This window comes from Sardina pilchardus, chromosome 6 (genome assembly GCF_963854185.1).
Source record: "Sardina pilchardus chromosome 6, fSarPil1.1, whole genome shotgun sequence".
NCBI classification, from domain to species: domain Eukaryota; kingdom Metazoa; phylum Chordata; class Actinopteri; order Clupeiformes; family Clupeidae; genus Sardina; species Sardina pilchardus.
The window spans coordinates 20,839,460-20,864,512 of NC_084999.1; the positions used below are offsets into that span (position 1 = coordinate 20,839,460).

At 42.5% G+C, this 25,053-nt stretch overlaps 2 protein-coding genes across 3 annotated transcripts; both read right to left on the reverse strand.

Moving 5' to 3' along the window:
* Positions 1-10,711: 10,711 nt before the first annotated feature.
* LOC134082941 (trypsin-1-like) lies at positions 10,712-12,559 on the reverse strand. Of its 2 annotated transcripts, none has more exons than XM_062538999.1 (6): positions 12,520-12,559; positions 12,236-12,386; positions 11,557-11,807; positions 11,279-11,415; positions 10,890-10,991; positions 10,712-10,759 (listed from the first exon to the last, which is right to left on the reverse strand). In XM_062538999.1, exons 1-6 carry the CDS (start codon positions 12,557-12,559, stop codon positions 10,712-10,714), a joined length of 729 nt encoding a protein of 242 aa, XP_062394983.1. The 2 variants fall into 2 exon arrangements, with proteins under 2 accessions (XP_062394983.1, XP_062394984.1); XM_062539000.1 differs by having other exon boundaries at positions 11,279-11,405; positions 11,553-11,807.
* An 8,535-nt stretch (positions 12,560-21,094) lies between these two features.
* LOC134082943 (trypsin-2-like) lies at positions 21,095-25,053 on the reverse strand. The gene is made up of 6 exons (XM_062539002.1): positions 24,921-25,053; positions 22,460-22,610; positions 21,995-22,245; positions 21,717-21,853; positions 21,328-21,429; positions 21,095-21,197 (listed from the first exon to the last, which is right to left on the reverse strand). Exons 1-6 carry the CDS (start codon positions 25,030-25,032, stop codon positions 21,150-21,152), a joined length of 801 nt encoding a protein of 266 aa, XP_062394986.1. The 5' UTR covers positions 25,033-25,053; the 3' UTR covers positions 21,095-21,149.

Below are 25,053 nucleotides of genomic sequence, written 5' to 3' on the forward strand. Positions count from 1 at the left end.
CTTGATAGTAAATAATCCACGGACCACCAATAATGTGTCTTCTGACTGTTTAATTGAATCAACTTAATTAGGCTACTCAACAACTTACATTGTTTCACAACCACATGGGATATCCTGTACACAGAGCCAAACACACGAAATAAGAGCAGCCAGCGGCTGCAACCATGAACAAATTATGGCAAAGCCTTTACAATACAGGACACAACACAACCCTCTCCCTGCCTGGAGAGACGCAACGCCATACACAACACAACGATGCACAGAGCCATTATCATAAGTAGGCCTATCACATCACAGCAATCCATAGGCCTACAACACAGCAAAATGTAAGTAAAAACAGGTATTACCTAATACAGAAGCGACTTTTAGACATTCGACTACAGTGCTAGTAGTGTGAACGAGCTTGTGTGAGTGGGTAGTGGGTGGAGCTGCGGGCAGCGTCCCCACGTTTCAAGCGCGAAAGCAGGCACTTTTTTCATGAATCATAAACTCAAAATACATTTATTTATCTGATTTTACACCTTTGAGGGAAAAACATGGTCAAAATATAATTTATTTGGCAATCATTAATATTTTAGAGCTCCCCCAAAATTTCACAAAACATGTTTCCAGGGGAGCTCAGGTGGCCACTAGGGGAGCCATGGCTCCCCCTGCTCCCCCCTAACTCGCACCCTGGCTGACACAGTCTGTGACGGAGTGGATGCTGCATGTGCTGATGTACTGTAACTAAGTGTTCTTCCATCCTAGATTAACACTACACTTTCCATTTTCCAGTTACACTGACCCACACTACTGTTTTATACTTATGCCTTATTCTTTATTGCATGAAAATGCAATGCGCTGTTCTCTGAAGTCTCCCTGTTAGAGTTCATGAAAACTACTGTTACTGTCTAGTGTTATCCAAAGTTGTCTTTTGTAATGAGACAAAATGCACTCTTGTTCTTCAAAGTCTTATTTTTCATATTCTTACGTAACATTTGCGTATCCTCATTACAGGAAGACACTTCAGAAATTACAAAGCAACCTTAAAGCAGCCTTGACGGAATCATCAGAGTTTAGTCTGATGACTTTTCAATTTGGATCTCCAGCTTTGGATGCTACTATGTCTTTTCTTATTGACAAGCTGGACAGGGTTGGCAAATGAAAGGCACTAGTTGTCCTTTTAGTCGTGTTTTTTTGTTGTAAAGCCACATTGTTTTTTGTCTTAAAACCCCCAGTTGTGTTTCAGTCTAATTAAATTTCATATAATTAGATGTAATTGGGCTTTTTGTCTTTGTTCATACAGGACATCTGAATCTATGAAAGACAATTTTTCATGAACATTTTCATAACATTTGGGGTATTTCATTTGACTTTGTGACACCTATGGTCTTCTGTTAAAAACAACTTAAACATACGTAACTAAATTTGATTCCAGGCACATATAGTTTTACCTACAGATCAGCTGATCAGATGTGCAGTGTAAGTGCACTTACACAGACATAAAAACACATCCCACTTTCTCTCTTTGCTTCCCGTGGCAAACTTCAAATAGGCTTCGTTCAGTGAGGCCTGTATAGGCCAAAATCACTACACTACAACTTTAACATTTGTATTATTCATGAGAGCATTTTTTTATACAGAGGTCTATCACAAAGTGATTGATAACATTCAATATCTTTAATTGTGCTGGAACACCAAAGTAACCCTGAAATGAACATTACCTTATTACATACCTTACCATACCTTAATGGGTAAAGCTGAGGTAAAAGTCGAGGTCTAGGGAATTTTAGGTTTGAAGAATCATGGGCCAACGGGCTGTAAGAAGAAAGAGTAGGCCTGTTCCTCATCTCTCAATTAGACTACATGTCTATCTGGTGCCGTGGAGAAGGTTCTTTTTAAAGCAACACTAAAGAGTTTTTTGTACCTTAACCCGAGTCTAAATCCCCCCTTGGGGATTTGAAAAACTGTTCCAAACTTACATCTCAATCTCTGCTAGTTTTTGTCCTAGAAACATATAAGTGACACCATTAGAAACTTTAAATCAACTAGTTTCCACTTTACTCTCATATAATTATTTAGCTGACTGCCTCAAAGTGCGTGAAAAGGCCCCGGATCTCCCAAATGTTAAAATAATGTTTCCAAAATCATTTCAGTAGTTCATCAACTCGTAACGGGGTGAACGGCACTTCTGCTTTCACTCTGCGTCCCTCTATTGGCTTTAACCGCACTATGTAACTTTACCAGATCGGGTAGCGTATTTGTAGTTTGATGAAATGAGACATAAGAAACTACAAATTTGACTTGCTTCGATGTCGCAATACATCATACTTAAAAAAGTATGTACAGTATATATAAAATATAAAATCATGCAACATACTCCACCTTGTCTGTGGACATCGCTATTTGCTGGATAAACAAATAGCTAGCGTGTGACAGATATGCCCCAATTATAAACAATTTGACTCAACTAAGTGTAGAAAGGTATCAGTGTAAGATACGGTTACAGCACAATCATTCAACAATTACCAATTATTTGATTACTGATTTGAGCACAGCTTTTGCCCTGGATCTCATCACAGTCAAGGCAATTTCCAGTGTGGCATTAACAGGGTGGGATGCATATGGTGTAGATAAAAAGATCACAATCGGGTGAAAGAAAAAAAAAGCTAGTTTCAACAACAGATACATTCTCCTTAAAAGCATGGATTCCAGGGTATTAAATACATTTTATTTTTTTATGAAATAAAAAAAATCCCCCAAAAAGGAGGCATGACAACATCTCCATATAGGTTTTCCCTTGCTTTCGTGACCATTCATTGGCTTGGAGGAGTATGATGTCTGGTTTAAGTCCAAGAGTGAACCACTTTTCAATCTTCAGAATAAGGTCTGGATGAATAGGATGACAGTGGCCATCCTCTTTTAAAAGTGGGTTGTGCCCACTGTGATCGTTGCACGTTCTCTGCACAACCACTTTCAAACCTTTATAATCGTTTCTGACTTTGAATGAAACGTACGCTTTGCATCCAGTGACTCTTTGGCTTTTTACAGACACAGGACCAGACCTTGCACAGTGAAACAAATACTTTAGCATCACCTTTTTTGGTCACTGAAACTGAAATAGCATGTTTTCCTGAAAGATGCTGTGTTTTCTTCATTAATAATCTTTCTAATATGTGCCTGTTCATCAACTTCTTTCAGAAAATGGATATGAAGCTTGGTGTTTTTCCTTCTTTCCCTCTTTTTCTTCTTTAAAAACTGCTTCCTTGATTATATCCTCCATCTCTGAAATGCACACAACACACAAATACCACTGTCAGTTACTGAGTACGCTAACTTAAAGGAAGGGCAAGAGATGTTTTCTTGGAGCACTTTACTATATTGATACTGTATAAGATCCCATTCATACCGGGATTGCGGCCAATTAATTGAATACTCTGACAGGGTATACATATTGAAGTCTAGTCCAAGCAAAGGGTCAACAAGAAAACATTGTTCTGTTAAAGGCTAACTCTCTACTATCAATGTTTAGTCCAACGCATATAAGCAAATAAACTGGCACAAATAGTCAATGATAAAATGTTGCTCCTGGGTCAACATTGTTATGTTAGCCCAGGCTCAACGAGAAAATGTTGCTCCTGGGTCAACATGGTAACGTTAGCCCAGGGTCAATGAGAAAATGTTGCTCCTGGGTCAACATGGTAACGTTAGCCCAGGCTTAACAAGAAAATGTTGCTCCTGGGTCCACATGGTAACGTTAGCCCAGGGTCAATGAGAAAATGTTGCTCCTGGGTCAACATGGTAATGACGGCCCAGGATCAATGTAGTGATGTTGGTCCAGGTTGATCAATGATGAACCTGTACTAACATTGCCTCAATAGCACCCTCCGCAGATCAAAAAAAGTATAAACTCTTAATGTACACTAAATAAAGATATTAGCCCACTAATAAGAGACTAATCGGAGAATAGTAGTCCAAAATCTGTGCTTCTAGCCAAGTAGCATAACTGACTAAATCTACATGCCATTGCAAATTCAAACATACTGAAAGGTTAAAATAAGAGGTTGTGGTAGTTTACAAATTGCTATTAACAAGCTCATGCTAAAATTTCTAACCACTATTGAGGAGTAAATATACATATCATTACAATATTGCCTGAATTTGACTGAACACTACGCTTACCATTAGCAGCTAACTGATATCTTTAGATATGGGCAATAACGAAAAGGTGAATTGAACTCAAAAACTCCTTAGCCTACTAAACTGGCACCAAAACATAGTTCTTACAATAAATAATTTTGAAAATGCACATTGAGTCTCTTATTTTACATGGGAAACTGTTGAGAAGAAACAGTGCAATGACTTACCTACACAGAGCTGAAAAGATGTTGATTTCGGGAGGGAAATTTTGAACGGGGGTGAAGTCGCACATTGATGACATCACATAGCAGTGATTGGTTAACAGAGTTGTTGGACCTGAAACAACTTTAGGGGTGTTGTCCCTGGAACAACGGCTACTTGAAGAAATCAGGTTCACCTCGTACAGACACTGTCTAGTCTCGTTAAAGCCCCGGTTCTGCTCTTTCATGCAATATAGGTCTCATCTCGCTATGACTAATAATCGCGGAGCAATGTACAAAGAAAAATGGGTGTGTTTTTTTGACGCACTTTGCGTCCGTCGGGCTCATAGGGTCCGTTAAATTGTCTTGGAAAAAAATAGGATTTGTAAATTGTCGGAATGGGGTACTAAAATGTGTCGGATTGGCAGCATGTCTAAATAGCAGCATGTCGAAATAGAGGCATGTCTAAATGGAAGCATGTCGTAGTGGTGGCATGTCTGAGTGGCAGCATGTACCCCCTTACTGCTCTGGTTACAATCTGGCGTAGTATTCGGCAGGACTGCACCATAAAGTATAAACGTGAATTCCATGATATGTTTTGTACCATTTTGGTTGTGAATCTTGTTTCTGCGTGTTATATTTTTTTGTCACTGTCGGGTGTTTGTATGGTACTGTAGGTAGGTTAGATAAAGACAAGACAGCAGCTGGCCAGAAGACGGCGGACTGGGAACCTTCTGCAGTCTGGACTTCTTTGGTGGTAGCTCCCTCCTTTTGCTCCTGACTTTTGTTCTGCAGAAACTTACTGTCACGAATATGGCCGAGGCCGAACTGCAAGAACTCGGACATGGTCGCTCCGCTTAAGGCCGACAACGGACAACTGTGCCACCCCCCTGATGCACCAGCCCGGCTAGTGGCTCCACCTGTGATGACGGGTCCATCAGTGGAAAGACTTGTGTTCATTCCCCGTGAGGGGGATGCAAAGGAGGAGATTAAATATCGCCCCACCATTGAACAGGAAGACCCTGAGAAGGTACTGTCTATATTGCATGACCTGTATGATTGTTCCCAATCTCATGTATCCCTACAGGAAGCATTTTCTTTGGAGAAAGCAGCAGGATGGAGAGGGTCTGCTGGAGTTTTCCCTGGCGCTGATGAACCTCATGTGGGAAATTAGACTCCGTCCCATCAAGGGTCTAGGTTATTGGGTTCACTACCCACACATCTGCTGCTGGCAATGGATGTGGAGCTGTGTGGAGGTGATCTTCCGTCAAGGGACCCTCTACTTGTGTCATCTCTCCCTTGGTACATGGGGACGAGGTTATGGTTTGAGGATGGATGTTAGATCCAGGTTGCCTAAGGTAACCAAGAGTGTCTCCTTACAGCCAAAACCTTTGGGTCATGGGTCACGGGCAGTCCCATTAAGGGCCACAGCTGACTGGCTGTAACCTCTTGTCTGTTCTGTTTGGAACAGAAGGGGAAGCTGTGAGGTAGGGTGATGACCATTAGCAGGGTTTTGTGTGGAGACCCTCTTGGTGTCCAGTCTGCTCTCCCTGACAACATGGGGAGAAGCGTAAGTTTTATGATACTACTGTTGAACACTGGTCCATGGTGTTCACCATTAAGTTGGGGCTGTTTAGAAGTGCTTGGCCCTTTTTCTGTGGCTTGCCTCTGTTGCAGGTTCTAGGCAGCAGAGTCTAGCCTACTGACCACTCTGCTCGTAGCCATTCGTCTGATCTGTCTGTCTGCCCTCCCAGTGTTTCTTGTTTTGGTAGCAGCGTTGGTGTAGAGACCAAACTGCAAGCCCTCCCTGTGTTTCTTGTTTTGGTAGCAGCGTTGGTGTAGCGACCAAACTGTAAGCCCTGTCTGTGTTTCTTGTTTTGGTAGTAGCGTTGGTGTAGCGACCAAACTGCAAGCCCTCCCTGTGTTTCTTGTTTTGGTAGCAGCATTGGTGTAGCGACCAAAACTGCAAGCACTCCCTGTGTTTCTTGTCTTGGTAGCAGCTTTGGGTTCTAGACCAAACTCAAGCCCTCCCTGTGTTTGATCCTGAGCATTTGCCCATCTGCCCGGTTTTGTTGCTTATCGTCGGGGCGACGATAAAGAACGAGGGGGTAGATTGTAGCCAGGGGACACTGTTTTCATGCGTCTCCCTGTTTTCACCCATACTGGTCTGCTCCCGCTAATTAGGGGGCGGGGTAATTAGTTATACACCTGAGTTAAATCACACTGATTACGGTTTGCACAGTATAAAAAGACCAACCCAAGTATGTGGAAGCATTGTAAGCTCTGCCGCAACCCTCTAGCGTAGCCTACCAGTTTCGGCCATCAGGTATGCACTTATGCTTTTCTTAAATCTCCCTTAGTGTGGTTTTCTGTTTGGAGTCGTAACATTTTATCTTGTGTGCCTATAGCTGAACATGGGCGTGTGCGGTCCAACTGTTGCCTTGTGAGTTACTTGATTACGAACATGGGGTATGTACTGTAGAGGCTTGCTTTAATGCGTAACTTGCTAGGCTACAATAGCCTGTTTATGTTCAATGTCTTTCGTTCTGTCCAGGTAGCGCAGCCCGCTTCCTCTAAGCTGGGTGCCTATGGGTCATGCTGCTGTCTTGTCTTGTCTTTAGTTAGTTAGTTAGTCTACTCTGGTGTAATTGTGTGACGTCTAAGTACGGTCTGCGTCTTTATGGTTTCTTTTCTGCCTGTGTTATTAGTTTGCCGTCGTGGCTTTTGTTTGTCCGCCTGCATGTTGCTGGCTGCATTGGTAATGTTGAACAGGGCATAAGTGGCATATGCTTCTCTTCTGTAACAGCTACATTCTGTGTTGCTCCCTTGTGGTGCTGTTATTTTGTTTATTTGGCAGATGAGGGCCCCTTTGAGGGAGGCTAGTCACCTGGTGGTGGGACCCTGTAGCTACACATTTGGGGTGTCAAGAGTGTTGCTTGTGGTGGGCTGCTGTGCTGTCACTGGTAAGTCACTTTCTTGCAGTGTGTGTGTGCACGCGTGATGACTAGAACTTAGAGTCGACTAGAACTTGACTCGTTTCAGGTCTTATTGCAGGACTCCCAGCCCCCTTTCCCTTTGGTTATTCAATAAACTTTGCTTTGATTGGAATTCACGTTGTCTGCTTGGTGCTTTCGAACCTGTGCAACTTTAATATAAATCTTAGTCCCCGGGTATTAGCCTGGGGTGGCGTAGTCTGGCTACTGTGTTTGGCTTACAGCCTCTTTCTCTATATACCCCCTTACTGCTCTGGTTACATTTAGAAACTAGGCCTGTCTAGAAAGCATTGTGAAGTCTCCTCTTCTGTTGATGTTGACACTGGTGTTTTGTATTGTAAACAAATTATTACAAAGCTGCCATCAGTTTAGGATCCGTGAAGTGCTTGTTTCTAAAATAATCACTAGTGTTGTTGTCCTCCTGCACGGTTTTGCGCTGGGGCCGTCCTCTTCTCTCTGTTCTGGTTGAAGGCAGTTTGTGCTCCTCTGTGAATGGAGAGGCACACAGCAAGCAGCATGAGACCTTCAGTTTCTGAGCCAATTCTCACATAACAGCTTTGATTTTTTAAGAACTAGAATAGGTCACATTTCAGAAGAAAGTTTATTGTTTCTTGCCATTTTTCTGTCTTTGATTGCATCCATGATAGAGTTTCAGGTACTCAGCTCATCTACAGGAGGACATCTCAAGGAAGTGCTATGTTATACAGGTTTAATGCACTTGCTAGCCTAGCAGGGTTTATGTCCATTTGAACAATGATAGTTTGGATAGCAAGTGCTAAGTTCATGCCATGAAGCTAACATGAGCTGTCGCCAAGCTGTCCTGCTATGGAGAAAACTGACTAGTTGCTAGCCAACCAGAGTCAAGCAGCTTAGCTCATTGAATATTAATGAGAACTGGCACAAATCGAGCTGAACCCTTTGCTCAACACCATCTGCAGGCCTATTTGTGTACAGTCACTAAATGGAATAACACAAACCTCAGCATGCTTTCAGAAGGTATCATTTGTGCAGTTCTGAATTAGCCTGGCCCCCACCTGACTACGTACTTCTACTCATTTACTTTTCTCTTCATACTCCGTCTGGTATAGCTTGATTCAGCTTTGTTTACTCCTGCAAGTGCATCTCCACCCAATCAGCGAACAGAGGGCGTTCCAAGAGCGATTATATTTAAGTTTCAAGCCTATCGTTATCGTTGTGTCCCCCGTGGTTATCATACGTCAATACCGAACGTTAGTGATTGAACTCCAATTAAAGGAGTCCTAGAATTCAAAACCACATTCACCTTGTTCCTGTTGAATTTAGGCTGCGAGCAGTGTCCAAAGGACAAAACCAAAGACTTTACCGCGTCCCCCGCCTGCTTTCGTATGCAAATTGGGAAATAGAAACAGCCGTGTTGAAATGCTCCAATCTGAACAGAGCTCAGATAACACGTAATAGGCGCCCATCCCCCTTTAGATACACCCCCTCTCATTTGCATACCTTCGATTAATAATTCTTGTTAAACTGCTCTTACGATGCTAGTATCTAGATATGTGGTCTATGGCAGAGACGTTGTAATGCTAGCGTTATTACAGCTAACTTTGGAGAGTTACTATACTAAGAAATGTACTGATAAAACTTACCAATCTAACACATTAATTCTGTTGGGGAATCTGCTGCACTTCATCTTCGTCAGAACCTTCTTCTGACTCGGTTTATACATGTACGGCTGTATTCCTTATTTAAATCCATTGTTGATAGCTTTATCAAAGACTTTGGCTTTATTTACCAGCAGTAAACGTAGTTTCACTTTGCTCTAGCTTCAGACCGGTGGATTGAGCCAATCAACTTTCAGGACATATCGGCCAATAGACCAATCAGCGCGCATCTCATTTGAATATTCATGAACTTGCTGAGTGGGCGGGAAAAACAAACTGTTTCATTGCAAGGCTTATTTATGACCTTGTATTAGGCGATCTAGCAGTGCTCCTGGGGCGTTTTCAGCCCCACAAATTTACATATGACATTATTTAGGCTCAAAGATCAATTTGTAATGGTCAAAAAATGCGTTCTATGACTCCTTTAATTAAAACTTCAGACGAGCGTCCACAAACCAGGAAATAAACATTTGCCAATGGATCTAGGCCAGGCCAGACTCTCTGCGAAGAAGGCTAGTTCTGAACATGACTTCAGCCGATTTGTAACCTATATTTTCCTAGCTGCTATCAGAGGCTACATCTACCACTCCTTTGCTACATGATCAAACATTATCAGAAGCACTGGACATCTGACCAGCAGGCCCTTATTAGAAGCGCTCTGGTAGCCTGCTGTAGATGATGTGAAAGAAGTAAAAGTCACCGAAAAGTGCGCTGTTTGCATCCCTGAATTTGTCTTCGTCCTGTCACGTCCGGCTTTGCCGTGCTGGGTCACTCCACCTTTGACCTTGAGTGTAAGTTTGGGCGGTCTCTCTCCCCCGAGTCTGAAGGGGGAGCTGTCTGTTTTCTAGTTCATCTGGGCTAGAGTGTGTGTGTGTGTGTGTGTGTGTGTGTGTCTCCATTTGACTGCTTGAGGTTCTGGGGAGTTTGATTGGGTGGAGCTGGTGATGGTAAATCAAGGAAGTTGGGGTTGGATGTTGGTTCAGAGTCTCCATTTGTTTGATGTGGAGTTTGGTGCAGACGCTTCACTTTCAGCAGTCATTCCAGCAGTGTCCATGTAGACGTGTCTTTGCAGTGACAGAAACGGAGCGGGTGGGGTGGGGTAGATCAGGCACTGCTGTTTCAGAATGACCCCTCTTTTCTGATTGCCTCTCAGCAGCCTTGGTATGTGATATACTGTAGATTCCTGCAGCACTCCAACATTGTCTCCTCATGCACAATATATTGTATCTATTTGTTTGCTTAAAGTGCAACACAATGTAGTGGTTAAGGAGCCAGGATAGCATGCAGTTGCCAGTGACGTTGTGGGTTCAATTCCTGGCTGCAACCGTTGTGCCCTTGAGCAAGGCACTTTACCCTGAGTTACTCTGGGGGGACTGGCCCTCATAATTATTGACTTAAGTAAGTTGCTGTGTATAAAAGCGTCAGCCAAATAAACACGTGAATGAATTAATATACCATATTTACTGTACTAAGGTTGAGTTTTCCCACACACCCAGTAAATTTAAGTCAGTTTACACTGTTTCATAAAGAAGATGTTTATTGTGGAGACAGTGAACCAATGTTCAACAATGTACAATTGAAATGAGGTCAACGGCTTTTCACATATATAGTTTAAACATCAAAGTTGACAATCATTCTATATAAGCGCTAGATGAAAAAAAACTAAATACAAACACTACCCCAAATTCACACCCTCCTTATACTGCAGCGAGTTGTTGTAAGACTGCTCAAAATGATGTTACTAAAATGTAAATGTACATGTTTAATAACTGGCCATGGTCTGCTCCAGCCAGTCGTTGAAGAGGCAAACCTGGAGAAGCAGGGAAAAAAAACATATTAGTTTTGTACATATTATATACTAGGAATTACTCTTCACTGTCTTTAGGACTGCATGGAGTTGTTTGGATCTTTGCGGTGTCTAAGTTCTGTAGGAATCTCACCTTGGCGTAGACACCAGGGTGGTCGCGCTCAGCACAGCCATAGCCCCAGGACACAACACCCTGCAGCTCACCGTTGCACACCACGGGGCCACCAGAGTCACCCTGAGATGGACACAGAGAAATGCTGGTCAGAATCCATGGAGTGGACAACTAGTCTCCTCAATTCTTTAAATAGTGATTTTCAGCTGAGGTCATGAACTGGATATCCTTATACTTTATAGGCAAGACCACACATGACTGCAAAAATAACCTGATGGTGGAATTGTGATATTTTGTTTTACTAGTTACATAATTCATTATTTGCTTTGATTTGCATGTTCTAAATATATCAAGAAACTATTAATGACATTCCTAGGCTAAGAATTCATCTCTTTGTTGCAGAAGTGTACCTGGCAAGAGTCCTTGCCTCCCTCCAGGTATCCAGCGCAGAACATGGCGTCGGTGATCATGCCGGGGTAGGAGTTGTCACAGTCGCTGTCAGAGAGGATGGGGATCTCCAGGCACTGAAGCTTGTTACTGTCATCAGCTGAAAGGTTGAAATGAAAGAATGAGTGTGTTGAGGGGGATGAAATCTGACCAATAATTATTTGTCAGTAGATACACAGTTAGAAACAACAGTATTGGAGACTAGGCCTAGTTGAGGCCAGCTGCAGGGTGGCATACTAACCGGAGCTCATGGTGTTGCCCCAGCCGGACACGGTGCACACGGTGCCAGCGGCGGCACAGCTGGTGGGCAGAGCCACGGCCTGCACGTACTGGTTCAGCTTGGCGGGTGTGCTCAGCTTGATCAGCATGATGTCGTTGTTGATGTTGTAGGAGCTGTAGTTGGGGTGGCGGATGACGCGGGAGGACCTGATGAACTGCTCATTTCCCTCAGTGACCCTGATGTTGTGCTCGCCCATACGCACCTCCACACGGCTGAGAGGAAGCAGAGGGACAGACAGACAGAGTGAGTAACAGGCAATACAATCTAAAAGGTAGAGAGATGTAGTCCACTGGGCGGATTCGCACAAAACTAACATAACTTTTAAAGTCGAGTGAATAACTTTGAAGTGAAGTACTTTATTGACATGAAAAGTTATCTTTTAAATTCACATACATCATATGTGAAATGCACAGTACAACGTGACCAAACGGGACCAAAAAATAATTATTATCTCTCCACTTAGGTTCCCTATAACAGGCAATACAGGTTGTTAAAAGTAGCAAAGATAGCAAATTGCATTTTGAAATGCATTGCATTCTGAAGTATATTTCACAGTATTTGTTGCACTTTGCTCAACATGCCATTCCACTTGTTCTGTGCTGTTTCTAATAAGTATATAAAGTCAAGTGCAGAAACATACGACTTGTAGCAGTGAGCAGCAGACACAACCCAGTTCTCGTTGACCAGGGAACCACCGCAGAAGTGGTAGCCGGAGTTCAGAGACACCGTCCAGGGTTTGGAGTATGCCTGGCACTCATACCCTCCAACAATCTTATCCTCCTCCGTAGCAACTGCACATAAGGCCCAAACATCATGTTATAGAATAACCTCATGAAATATAACTGAGAGAAAAATTTAGAGATACATTTTAGAGTTTAGCTAAAACACAGCAGGCAAGAGCAGTTGTTTAGCAGTTGTACTCACAAGCAGCTCCGAGGAGCACAAGGAAGACCAGAGACCTCATGATTGCTGATTGATCCTGTTGATGGAGGTCTGACCGAAACCCTCTGGTATTTATACAGAGTTTGCCCTGCAGTCATGTTGCAAAACCTTCTCTATCGGTCAGTAAGTGACCAATCTATTTCTATATATAGGCAGAGTCATGGCTGTAGGATGAGACAGCTGTCCCTTTTCTCACACTACTGGACCTTCATGGAACATGATGTATAGTGACTATATTTCCTCAAAGGTTATTTGAAAAGCACATAGTAATCTTTGCCATCTGATACTGTATAATTTCCTCAAATTAAACATTGATGAAATCAATCAACGCGGGCGGGGCACAGGGCTCTGGGGCGGGGTTTTGAGGGAGCGTTGGCCTATAGGCACAGACACGGTTTGAAAGACAACGGGTTGTGCTCATCAACAATGTTCCGTTGTATCCATTGATCGAGGCCAGACTAAATTAGACATCCAATCCATTTAGGCTGGTTTATCAGGCTACAATGCACATATACTACAATAAAAAAAAAACCCACATAAAACCCACAAAAAACCTCCCTGACACAACGTGGAGCCTGCTGGTCCGCAAGGCATGGAGTGAGGTCCGGTGCTTCACCTGATAATTAGCTGCGCAATTGATCTGGATCAAGCAACCGCGGCCCGACAGAAAAGAAAACAAAGTTTCTGCAATTAGGAAGAAATGCTGGCTAGTTTGATGTGATTAAACAGAGTCATACAAATAAGTGGTGGTATGAGCGTTCATTGAATGCATGCGGTTGTGCGTTTGCGCGACAGAAACTGAAACTACACAATAACATTGTTGGCAAAGCTCCGCTTCAACCTGGAAGACTATTTAATTAGGCTACGTAACGACATTTAACAACGTGGATTCTTGCAACTTCCATGGAAACAGAGCAGAGACTGTACAATACATTGTTTAGCATTGAGTATTGTTTAGTCAGATTTGAATATAACATGGTCAAAAGATTGAAGCTTTAGTCTTTCATTTCAAGATCTCCAGATAAGTGATTTACGCCTATATGCTCGGCCGTTTACCATAGACAAAAGTTGGTATTATGTTTCCTGGATCTTTACATTCAGGCATTCAAATGAAATGTCATTATAAAGCATATAATTTTTTTCTCCATTTGCCTACCAGAGTAGGCCTATGATGCTTGCATGAGGGAAACATCCCAAAACAATAGCACCCATATAATTGCTGTTGTTTTCACAAGTATTTCTCATGCAACCATGCAAAAGCAATGAACTATTGTAAATATATCTTACATTATTAAAGCAGGCCTCTGATGTGCATAGGACATGTACACACATGCATAGCACTTTAAGCACTTTTAGCACTTCAAATATTGACTGCTTTGAAGTGAAGTGCATGTCTAACAATATAGCATAATAATAATTGTGATAATGATAATCATAATGATAATTTGATGTGGGGTGGAGGTACGTGTAGGTGGGCCCCAATGACCCCCCCCCCCCCCCCCCCCCCCGGTATTTTTGTTCCGTATTTTATTTTCTCAGAGTTGGCAACCCTACTGACAGGATGCTTTCATTGAAAAGCACAGGCAAGTGTCACTCGTCATACTCGCAGGCACGCAGTAATGGCGATATTCAAGATGGCAGCGCCCATAAAGTTCGCGTTGGATTAGTGTATAATTGTGGACTCACACTCTAAGTGGTTAGAGGTTGCCATGGTGAGTTCAATGTCATCCTCTGCGGTGATCACATTGAGATTCCTCTTCGCAACTCTTGGGTAGCCAGATGTTATTGTCTCTGACAATGGCGCTGCCATCACGTCTGAAGGATTCAAAGAGTTTGCCCGGCGGAATGGCACCAGACCAGCGACTACGGCCCCTTACCATCCACGTTCAAATGGCTAAGCAGAGCGTATGGTCCAGACAACCAAAGAGGCCCTGTCTACTGTAGGGGACTGGCAGACACGTCTGGCTAGGTTTCTGCTGTCACAGCATGTCACTCCCAATTCAGCGACAAGGAAGAGCCCTGCCGAACTACTTATGAACCGGAGTCTCACCACGGCTCTTGATCGCCTTCATCCTGATTATGAGAATGAGATGCACCACAAGCAGGAGGTGAGTGCAGGAAAACTTCAAGGCCCAAACAGATGCTTTAGACCACAGGACTCAGTGTACATGAGGAGCTACACTGGGGGACACAAGTGGGTCCCTGGCGTGATAGCAGAACCTACTGGCCCAGTTTCATACAGAGTGCAGACTCCGGATGGACAAATGCACAGACGCCACGTCGATCAACTGCGAGGTAGAGTGATTCTAGGCGCGGATGTCATGACTGGAGAATCCATTCTTCCTGGTCAGCGGTCACCCGAGGACGGACTGCTTGAGTCTACCTCTGCTGAAACGCCACAACCCGAGACCAGGGGCCTCATTTATAAAACTCTGCGTAGGATGTACGCCAGAAGATGGCGTGCGCTCAAAACTCAGAAAGTGCGTGCGCACAGAAAAATTCTGATTTATAAAACCGTGCGCACGCACGTTCCACGCCAATTTCCCTTTATAAATCAAGCTCTACTCTACATTTGCGGTACCTGTGCGTACCTCAAGACACACCCATAATTGCCTATACATATTCAGCGAAACGCCCTTAATGAATATTGATGTCTGTGGACAACATGCCGAAAACAGCGGGAAAGACAAAAAACGCAACTTCATTGACTGTTTGTGGGTTCATAAATGACGTGAGAGGCCACCGTTTCAGCGGATATCCACTGTCACCTACAACATAACTTCAATGAGTAAAGGGTTGAATGTTTAGAAATGGTCGAAAAATTGTTCCAAATTATTTTACGATTACAGGATTTAAACACAATTCACTATGTCTCAATATGAATCAGGCCACCGGGCGACAACATTTGTGAGCAACATGTCCGTGGCACATATATAACATGGATATTGAGGGAATGAATATGCTTCCTGTTAACAAAGGCACATTTATTATTCTGTCCCTGGTGTAATGTGGCTTCACAACTCGACAGATAGCTTAATTTATACTATTATTGCAGTCAATAGCACGGATCACATTTGGGAAATTAGACTTTGCTGCGTTTTTATTTGCCTGTTCACCGTGTAAGGAAAGCTGATGTAGTTTGGTGATAAAACAATTACACCTCCTAACACGTCTGGCAAAATTCGGCTGAAGGTTGGCTATCCGACTCGGGTCAGCCAGTTCTCGATTCAGCCAGTGGCAAGAAAGCCGATGCAAGTCAGCACTTGCAGCGAGACTGCATGGCATGATTCGGGCGGGTACCTCTCGGCAAATCCCTCTTACTGTTGCTAACAAGCTAACAAGCAACATGTTTGAGCCTTGATGTATTAGGCCTATTGACAAATATCACAACATGCACGAAAGCCATAAGTGGATAATTAACAAAACATACAATGTGTATAGCCTATCAACATGTCTTTCTTGCCTCAAATAAGATGGATTTTTTGACGGGCGCACGAAACAACAATCAACTACGTTTTAGATTTTAAACAGGATTAGGTTAAGGCAGTTATGTCTTTGATGCGCGTCATTGCGCGATGTTATGTAAGGGATAATCAATGACGCGCCGTGCGTTTATGTAAGGGATAACGGCCGACGAGGTGACCGGTTCGATGGAAATAATGGCTAGGTGGAGGTCTAGAACTCCGGCGACGTGCGAAGCACGGAGACGGAGTTACCTCCGCCGTGCCATTATTTCCATCGAACCGGTCGACCTCGAAGGCCGTTATCCCGCTTATCTCCCGTTTGTATTCATAACCTGTATATTTAGAACACAGTTTTATTCCACCGTTGCGTCCGTTAACATCGCTAAAACTGTCTTGACTGTGGGACTACTTTCCGCCACATATCAACTTTCTACTTGCAGGACAAAACTGCCGTTACTAGTTCTAAAATGGATGGTTGCTATGGCCAAAGGCCAGTCGTTAGTTCTAAATGGCTGGTTGCTACGGCCAAAAGCCAGTCGTTAGTTCTATCTCTCCCGTTGTCAAGCGGCCATATCCCAGGATTCTGATTAACTTTAACTTGGAAAGATCGCTACTTTTATAGCTTATATGGCATCCAACTAGCTACAATCCACCTCCGTCATATGCTACAATGTTACTATGGTTCTGCACGTCTGTATTTCAGCTTGGATGCAACGTGACAGTTCATTTAAACTTCGCAACGAGTTTGGCGAATTAATATTCAAGTGTGCTACGGGAACTACTTCAAAGGTAGCAGGTTATACGAAGTTAATGGCCACCCCATCAGCCAATCAGAGAAGAGAATTCCATTGTTGAGGGAGATAAAGGAAAATAATGCACGTTCGAAGTGGTAATAAGGACCCGACGCCGCAGGCGGAGGGGACTTTACACTTCGATAAGTGCATTATTTTCCTATAAACGCACGGCGCGGAGTTGATTATCCCGCTTATAGCCTACCACTGCTACCATCACTTTCGTTTATATTGCCGCCGTCTTAGATACAACGTTGTTGTTTTTACCGTTACATTGACATTGGCGAATTAATATTCAAGTGTAATAAGCCCAAAAGTAGGGAACTACTTCATAGCCGTGCGTATATAGAAAAATAATGCACGTTCCAAACAGCGCATCACAATAGGAAATTTGACCAAGCAGTGGTTTAAGTTTGTGTTAAACTTCGATTATTGAACCAATTTCGGGTCGTTGTACCCGTTTCCTCCTGAGGTCGCACTTTCTGCTTTTCCTTTTTTTGTGCGTACGCATGGGTCAGAGCTTGCGTGGAGGTGCGCACATTTTACCGTCAAGTTCACCTTTTATAAATACCAAAGCTTGCGTAGAACGAGGCGTACGCATTCTTTTGTGCGTACGCATCGTTTATAAATGAGGCCCCAGGTCTGTTGAAGATTCCTCTGGTATGGTGGTGATTCCTAGCCTGGCACGCCCTCCCAGTGACGCAACGCCTTCAGGCTTTTGCTGCTGGTCTGGTCAACTGCTCATTGAGAAGGATTTCTGAGTTCCCGAAATCTGCGGAACTGCCCCCTTTGGTCGAGAACCAATCAACTTTGAGCAGCTCCAACGGCTCTGGGTAGAGGCGTGTTCAAGGCAGCGGAAAGAGTGTTGTTATTGGTTTAAACTCGGCAATCCGCTTTCTGACATCTACCAGTAGCAAACCGAGGCACTTAACCCTTTAGGCGCCAGAGGTTTTTTCCAAAAACATTCAATTTTGACATATTAATTTCAAAAGGCTTTAACTTAAAAGTGATAAGAGATAGAGACTTTCTGTAAATCAGAGAAATATTAAGGATGACCCAAAGTTTATGTAGGGATTAAATGTATCCAACTAATTTGCATATTATGACGTCATAATGACGTCATATGGTGGCGGCCATCTTGATTTTTGAATTTTTATAAATTTTTTTTATATTATTATAAAAAACATTATTATTATTATTAATATTTTTTGCTGAGAGACATACACATCACCAGGACATGAAAACACAAAAAGAACAAACATTGCACCATACTGTATGGTCAGGGAAATAGTAAATCATCATAGGCTACTAATAGCAAGATGATGGGAATGATGATGATGCTGCGAATTTATGTAGCAGGCCTTTTGCCATAGAGATAATGAATCCCTGTTCATACAGGTGACACTTCTTGTAGTGTTTCATGGTGTGGTACCTCTAATTGCAGGGCACAACACAAAGGCCCATCACACACTGCCTACACCTGTATTTTGTCTGACTATGGCCTTTAGATCTGCCACTTTGAGTTTTTTTTTTTTTTAATTATTATTTTTAGTTGACAGACATTCACATCACAAGGACATGTACACACAAAAAGAAAACACATTGTGCCATACTAAATGGTCAGGGAAATAGTAAATCAATAGTGTAATAAATAATAAATGGAAAGATGATGGGAATGCACATTTCTGTAGCAGGCTTTTTATTGTAAATATAATGAATCCCTATTCATCCAGGGGCCCGTTGCACAAAAGCAGAATTAAGACATCCGGGATAAGTACTGAGCCGCGATCACTGAATCCTAAACAAGAGCATACCGGCTGAATTGGTTGCACAAAGACCAATCCAGGATGAGCAGACACGGATTCATCAAGCCAGGTGTAAGTTATCCGGTGTATGTGCGCGTTCTCGTTTCTCCCCCAATAACTCGCGGTTGGAATAAAAAAGACGCGAAAAATAGCGTCTTGCACACAAAGTAAACAACCGCTTTTGATATAGACTAACAACGAGGTAAAGTTTTACTTTTTTGGATGGGGGATCATGATTATTTCTGTTACATAGCGGGAGTAGGTGTGGCAGATCAACTGAATGCAAATGTACGTATGCACCCACGTGTGTGAGAGCTTCCTTGTCTCGGCACGCAACGTCATTAGGAAGCGCTTTGCCACCGCAAAGATGCACAAAGTAGCTTAATTTGTCTTAAAAGCCGAATTAGTTCAAAACACCTTCGAAAAATGTCCCCTCCACTTCCAATCAACTACTACAGCAGCCTATTCATCAAACATCAGTCAAAAAAGAAGCAAACAACGAGTAGGCTATGTTATTAATTATAAGGCCACCATAATTTAAATGACATCCATATGGTATTAGGCAGACATTGATGCAGTATATACATGCTGAGGGCAGAATTGTCAACATTTCGAACGAAATCTAAGTTGAGGCATAACCTAGTTTGCTATGGAGAACGCACATGTTAACAGAATGAACGGAAGTTGAAAACAGTATCGTAACCATCGCAACGATACATATTTCCGGGTTAAGGAAAGAGGTGGATTGCCGTCTAACTTTTCTGCCGCCACTGACGTCACGCCACTCCGAATGTTTATCCGTTGTGAAGGGGTCTATTCATGGATTTCATCAGGTCCCTTTGCACAGGTGTATTAATCAAGCACCATGCAGTCTGTATTGATAATCAAAGTCCTTTCATTTTCTTAATCAGTTATTTTATCTCAAATTAATTAATCTAAATTAATCAGTTATTTTGACAGCCCTATAAACGACCAATCACTTTTCGTGGCTGCCTCCACTTTCCCTGTCCTCACGGCTGCAACTTGTGCTTTTTAGCAGCATGTTCATCAGGTCCCAATGAGCAGCCAACCACCTTCAATGTTTTTAATGTATCAGACAATAACTAAGCTACTCCAGACTATGCTATAGTAGGCTATAATTTTCGGGACAATTAGGTCAGGATACGAGATTCAGGACATAATTTGAGATAAAATAACTGATTAAAAAAATTAACGCAGATTAATCGATGACCTTTGACCCGGAGCCATTCTAGTCAGTAACCATTAGACCGTAAAATGGGGAGACGAGAATGTGCTGCCTGGATCATTGATTGGAACATTTACTTAAAAAAAAACGGCCTGACGGTGTTAAAAAGAAAGTATCGATTAAAACAAAGTCCTCTGCAATGTCTGCAGCACAGAATTTTCATATCACCGGAGTTTGTCAACTCTTTTGTACCACATTACTGCAAAGAAATAGTGTTGACATCGCGATTTTGCGATTACATTTTATATGCGATTAATTTAGATTAATTAATCACAGAGTATGAAATTAATTAGATTAAAAATGTTAATCGATTGACAGCCCTAGTCGTTTACAATGAAAGTTGCTGATGTCTCGGTTACACAAAGTTACAACAACACATGCATTATGTTTTCTTAATGACCCACAGTTTAGTTTAGGCTATAGGCTTAAATGATAATAATAAAGTAGCCTATGCCTATAGTGTTACAACAACTGTTACGGAAAGATCTGACTACACGCACTGTTAAAGCTCTGGCTGGTTGCGTGTCCAATGTATCCATGCGTCTGTCTTCATAGAAAATGACACGTGTCTTGGTGCGCTTACATATTTTTAAATGAGATATAATCCATTATTTTCTTGGGGGTGCTGTTTCAGAATGACCCCTCTTTTCTGATTGCCTCTCAGCAGCCTTGGTAGGTGATATACTGTAGATTCCTGCAGCACTCCAACATTGGCTATCTCCTCATGCTCAATATATCCAATTGTTTGCTTAGATGAAGAGCTTTCCAGAGTGCAACACAATGTAGGCCTAGTGGTTGAGGAGCCAGAATAGCATGCAGTTGCCAGTGAAGTTGTGGGTTCAATTCCTGGCTGCAACTGTTGTGCCCTTGAGCAAGACACTTTACCCTGAGTTACTCTGGGGGGACTGGCCCTCATAATGATTGACTTAAGTAAGTTGCTGTGTATAAAAGCGTCAGCCAAATAAACACGTGAATGAATTAATATACCATGTATACTGTACTAATGTTGAGTTCTCCAACTCACTCCCACACACCCAGTAAATTTAAGTCAGTTTACACTGTTTCATAATGAAGATGTTTATTGTGGAGACAGTGAACCAATGTTCAACAATGTACAATTGAAATGAGGTCGGCTTTTCACATACTGTATATAGTTTAAACATCAAAGTTGACAATCATTCTATATAAGCGCTAGATGGAAAAAAACTAAATACAAACACTACCCCAAATTTACACCCTCTTTATACTGCAGCGAGTTGTTGTAAGACTGCTCAAAATGATGTTACTAAAATGTAAATGTACATGTTTAATAACTGGCCATGGTCTGCTCCAGCCAGTCGTTGAAGAGGCAAACCTGGAGAAGCAGGAAAAAAACGTATTAGTTTGGTACATATTATATACTAGGAATTACTCTTCACTGTCTTTAGGACTGCATGGAGTTGTTTGGATCTTTGCGGTGTCTGTAAGTTCTGTCGGAATCTCACCTTGGCGTAGACACCAGGGTGGTCGCGCTCAGCACAGCCGTAGCCCCAGGACACAACACCCTGCAGCTCACCGTTGCACACCACGGGGCCACCAGAGTCACCCTGAGACGGACACAGAGAAATGCTGGTCAGAATCCATGGAGTGGACAACTAGTCTCCTCAATTCTTTAAATAGTGATTTTCAGCTGAGGTCATGAACTGGATATCCTCATACTTTATAGGCAAGACCACACATGACTGCAAAAATAACCTGATGGTGGAATTGTGATATTTTGTTTTACTAGTTACATAATTCATTATTTGCTTTGATTTGCATGTTCTAAATTTATCAAAAAACAATTAATGACATTCCTAGGCTAAGATTTCATCTCTTTGTTGCAGAAGTGTACCTGGCAAGAGTCCTTGCCTCCCTCCAGGTATCCAGCGCAGAACATGGCGTCGGTGATCATGCCGGGGTAGGAGTTGTCACAGTCGCTGTCAGAGAGGATGGGGATCTCCAGGCACTGAAGCTTGTTACTGTCATCAGCTGAAAGGTTGAAATGAAAGAATGAGTGTGTTGAGGGCGATAAAATCTGACTAGTAATTATTTGTCAATAGATACACAGTTAGAGACAACAGTATTGAAGACTAGGCCAAGTTGAGGTCAGCTGCGGGGTGGCATACTAACCGGAGCTCATGGTGTTGCCCCAGCCGGACACGGTGCACATGGTGCCAGCGGCGGCACAGCTGGTGGGCAGAGCCACGGCCTGCACGTACTGGTTCAGTTTGGCGGGTGTGCTCAGCTTGATCAGCATGATGTCGTTGTTGATGTTGTAGGAGCTGTAGTTGGGGTGGCGGATGACGCGGGAGGACCTGATGAACTGCTCATTTCCCTCAGTGACCCTGATGTTGTGCTCGCCCATACGCACCTCCACACGGCTGAGAGGAAGCAGAGGGACAGACAGACAGAGTGAGTAACAGGCAATACAATCTAAAAGGTGGTTCAAAGTAAATGTAGTAGTGCATTTTGAAATGCATTGCATTCTGAATTATATTTCACAGTATTTGTTGCACTTTGCTGAACATGCCATTCCACTTATTATTGTTCTGTGCTGTTTCTAGTAAGTATATAAAGTCAAGTGCAGAAACATACGATTTGTAGCAGTGAGCAGCAGACACAACCCAGTTCTCGTTGACCAGGGAACCACCGCAGAAGTGGTAGCCGGAGTTCAGAGACACCGTCCAGGGCTTGGAGTAGGCCTTGCACTCATACCCTCCAACAATCTTATCCTCCTCCGTAGCAACTGCACATAAGGCCCAAACATCATGTTATAGAATAACCTCATGAAATATAACTGAATGAATATTTAGTGATACATTTTAGAGTTTAGCGAAAGCACTGCAGGCAAGAGCAGTTGTTTAGCAGTTGTACTCACAAGCAGCTCCGAGGAGCACAAGGAAGACCAGAGACCTCATGATTGCTGATTGATCCTGTTGATGGAGGTCTGACCGAAACCCTCTGGTATTTATACAGAGTTTGCCCTGCAGTCTTGTTGCAAAACCTTCTCTATCGGTCAGTAAGTGACCAATCTATTTCTATATATAGGCAGAGTCATGGCTGTAGGATGAGACAGCTGTCCCTTTTCTCACACTACTGGACCTTCATGGAACATGATGTATAGTGACTACATTTCCTCAAAGGTTATCTGAAAAGCACATAGTAATCTTTGTCTTCTGCTGTCTGATACTGTATCATTTCCCCAAATTAAACATTGTGTACACAGTACAGTATACTGTAGATGTGTTCATTTTGAGTCTATATCAAATATCCATCAAATAACCATGACAACAAAATTGTCAAAGTAAATAGAAAGTAGACTGAAAGAGTTTGCATTCATTCTACTGGCACATTCTAAGTGCCAGATAGCTGAGATACCTTGAAATGAGGAGCTATCTAACTAAATCACGGCCAATCTGTTATGGGGTCATATTCCAACATCAGCAAAGTGCAAGAATTGCAAAGAATAGACTGCATGGATCATATTCATGAAATCACATTTGGCGTGGCAAGATTGGTATATATTTTTAAAAACAATAAAAAAAAGAAGAACACAGTATAACAACGTTAGGCTACTGAATGCTTCCTCAGAGACACATGACATGTTTTTGACTTTGTGTACTAAACAAATATTTCATTTAAGATTTAGAAATATTATTTCATTTCAATATGCTATATTATTCAAAGTCATCTTTTGCTAAGTCTTCACCAGACATGGTTTTATGCAGTTCATTTTACCAATAGTATGCCAAGCTGTTGTAAAGGCAAACAGTGAAAAATGTAAACTATACCGTATGAAATCTACTGTATATATACCTATATTTAAGATTTGTTTCAGATGTAAAGTTTAAGATGATTGTGTTACTACTAATGCGTCACTGTTAGTAGAATAATTCATTTTTCAGCTGTTATTGTGGTTTAGTATTCTGCCGAGTATCTGGAATTTTGACCACCAGCAGGTAATAGACGAATGGAGCCATGATCAGACTGTTTTGCTATAGTCACCTTGTGTATTACTAACAATAACACTATTAGTAAAAATATTGTCATTAATTGCATTACAGTAATTATATGATTCTAACTGTTCTCTTGGACTCTTTCATGAAAATTAAACTACAATGTAAGGAGCTAAAGATTAACTGATTGAACAGGAGGAACATTGACTTCAACTTAAATGAGGTGACGCTTCAAATGACAGAGGATGCCATACAGTGTGAAGCAAAGATTCTAGAGCGGAGCGTAGCGCTCTATGATCTTTGGTGTGAAGTGAATATGTCAATGTCACCTGCTGCCACAAGCGTTGTGGGTTTTTTGCATATCTCTGAGTTTGAAGGTTGCCATGTGAAACGCATCATATGTTTACATACCTGACCATTCTCACATATATGCCAATACACATTTCACATAACAGCACCGCTGGTGGACAGAGCTATATTCTGATTGGTCGGCTCCTTTCCGATGGGGCGTGGTGAGTGTGGCAGGTCTGTTTAAAGGCCAGGGGTCCAGGTTAGACCTCCATCAACAGGATCAATCAGCAACCATGAGATCTCTTGTCTTCCTTGTGCTCCTCGGAGCTGCTTGTGAGTACAAGTCCCGCAGAACTGCTGCAATTGCCTGCGGTGTTCCGGTTAAACTCTGAAGAGATACTTCTAGATATTCATTGAGGTATTTCCATGATGTTTCTCTTTAACATGATGTTTTGGTCTTTGCAGTTGCTACGGAGGAGGATAAGATTGTTGGAGGGTATGAGTGCCAGGCCTACTCCAAGCCCTGGACCGTGTCTCTGAACTCCGGCTACCACTTCTGCGGTGGTTCCCTGGTCAACGAGAACTGGGTTGTGTCTGCTGCTCACTGCTACAAATCGTATGTTTATGCACTTGACTTCATATACTTACTAGAAACAGTATAGAACAATACAAAGTAGAGTGGCATGTTGGGCAAAGTGCAACAAATACTGTGAAATATAATTCAAAATGCAATACACTTCAAAATGCACTACTACATGCACTATTTTTCTTTACTAACAACCTTGTAGATTGTATTGCCTGTTACTCACTCTGTCTGTCTGTCCCTCTGCTTCCTTTCAGCCGCGTGGAGGTGCGTATGGGCGAGCACAACATCAGGGTCACTGAGGGAAATGAGCAGTTCATCAGGTCCTCCCGCGTCATCCGCCACCCCAACTACAGCTC

Bases quoted from the DNA above. Each gene is read 5' to 3' on its own strand.
- LOC134082943 (XM_062539002.1), bottom strand. From the start codon at position 25,032: ATGACGCGGGAGGACCTGATGAACTGCTCATTTCCCTCAGTGACCCTG. The intron at 22,246-22,459 runs GTATGTTTCTGC...GCTTCCTCTCAG, and splicing joins GCTGCTCACTGCTACAAATC to CCGTGTGGAGGTGCGTATGG. The intron at 21,854-21,994 runs GTTAGTATGCCA...TCAACCTTTCAG, and splicing joins GGGCAACACCATGAGCTCCG to CTGATGACAGTAACAAGCTT.
- LOC134082941 (XM_062538999.1), bottom strand. From the start codon at position 12,559: ATGAGGTCTCTGGTCTTCCTTGTGCTCCTCGGAGCTGCTT. The intron at 11,416-11,556 runs GTTAGTATGCCA...TCAACCTTTCAG, and splicing joins GGGCAACACCATGAGCTCCG to CTGATGACAGTAACAAGCTT. The intron at 10,992-11,278 runs GTACACTTCTGC...TGTCCATCTCAG, and splicing joins GAGGCAAGGACTCTTGCCAG to GGTGACTCTGGTGGCCCCGT.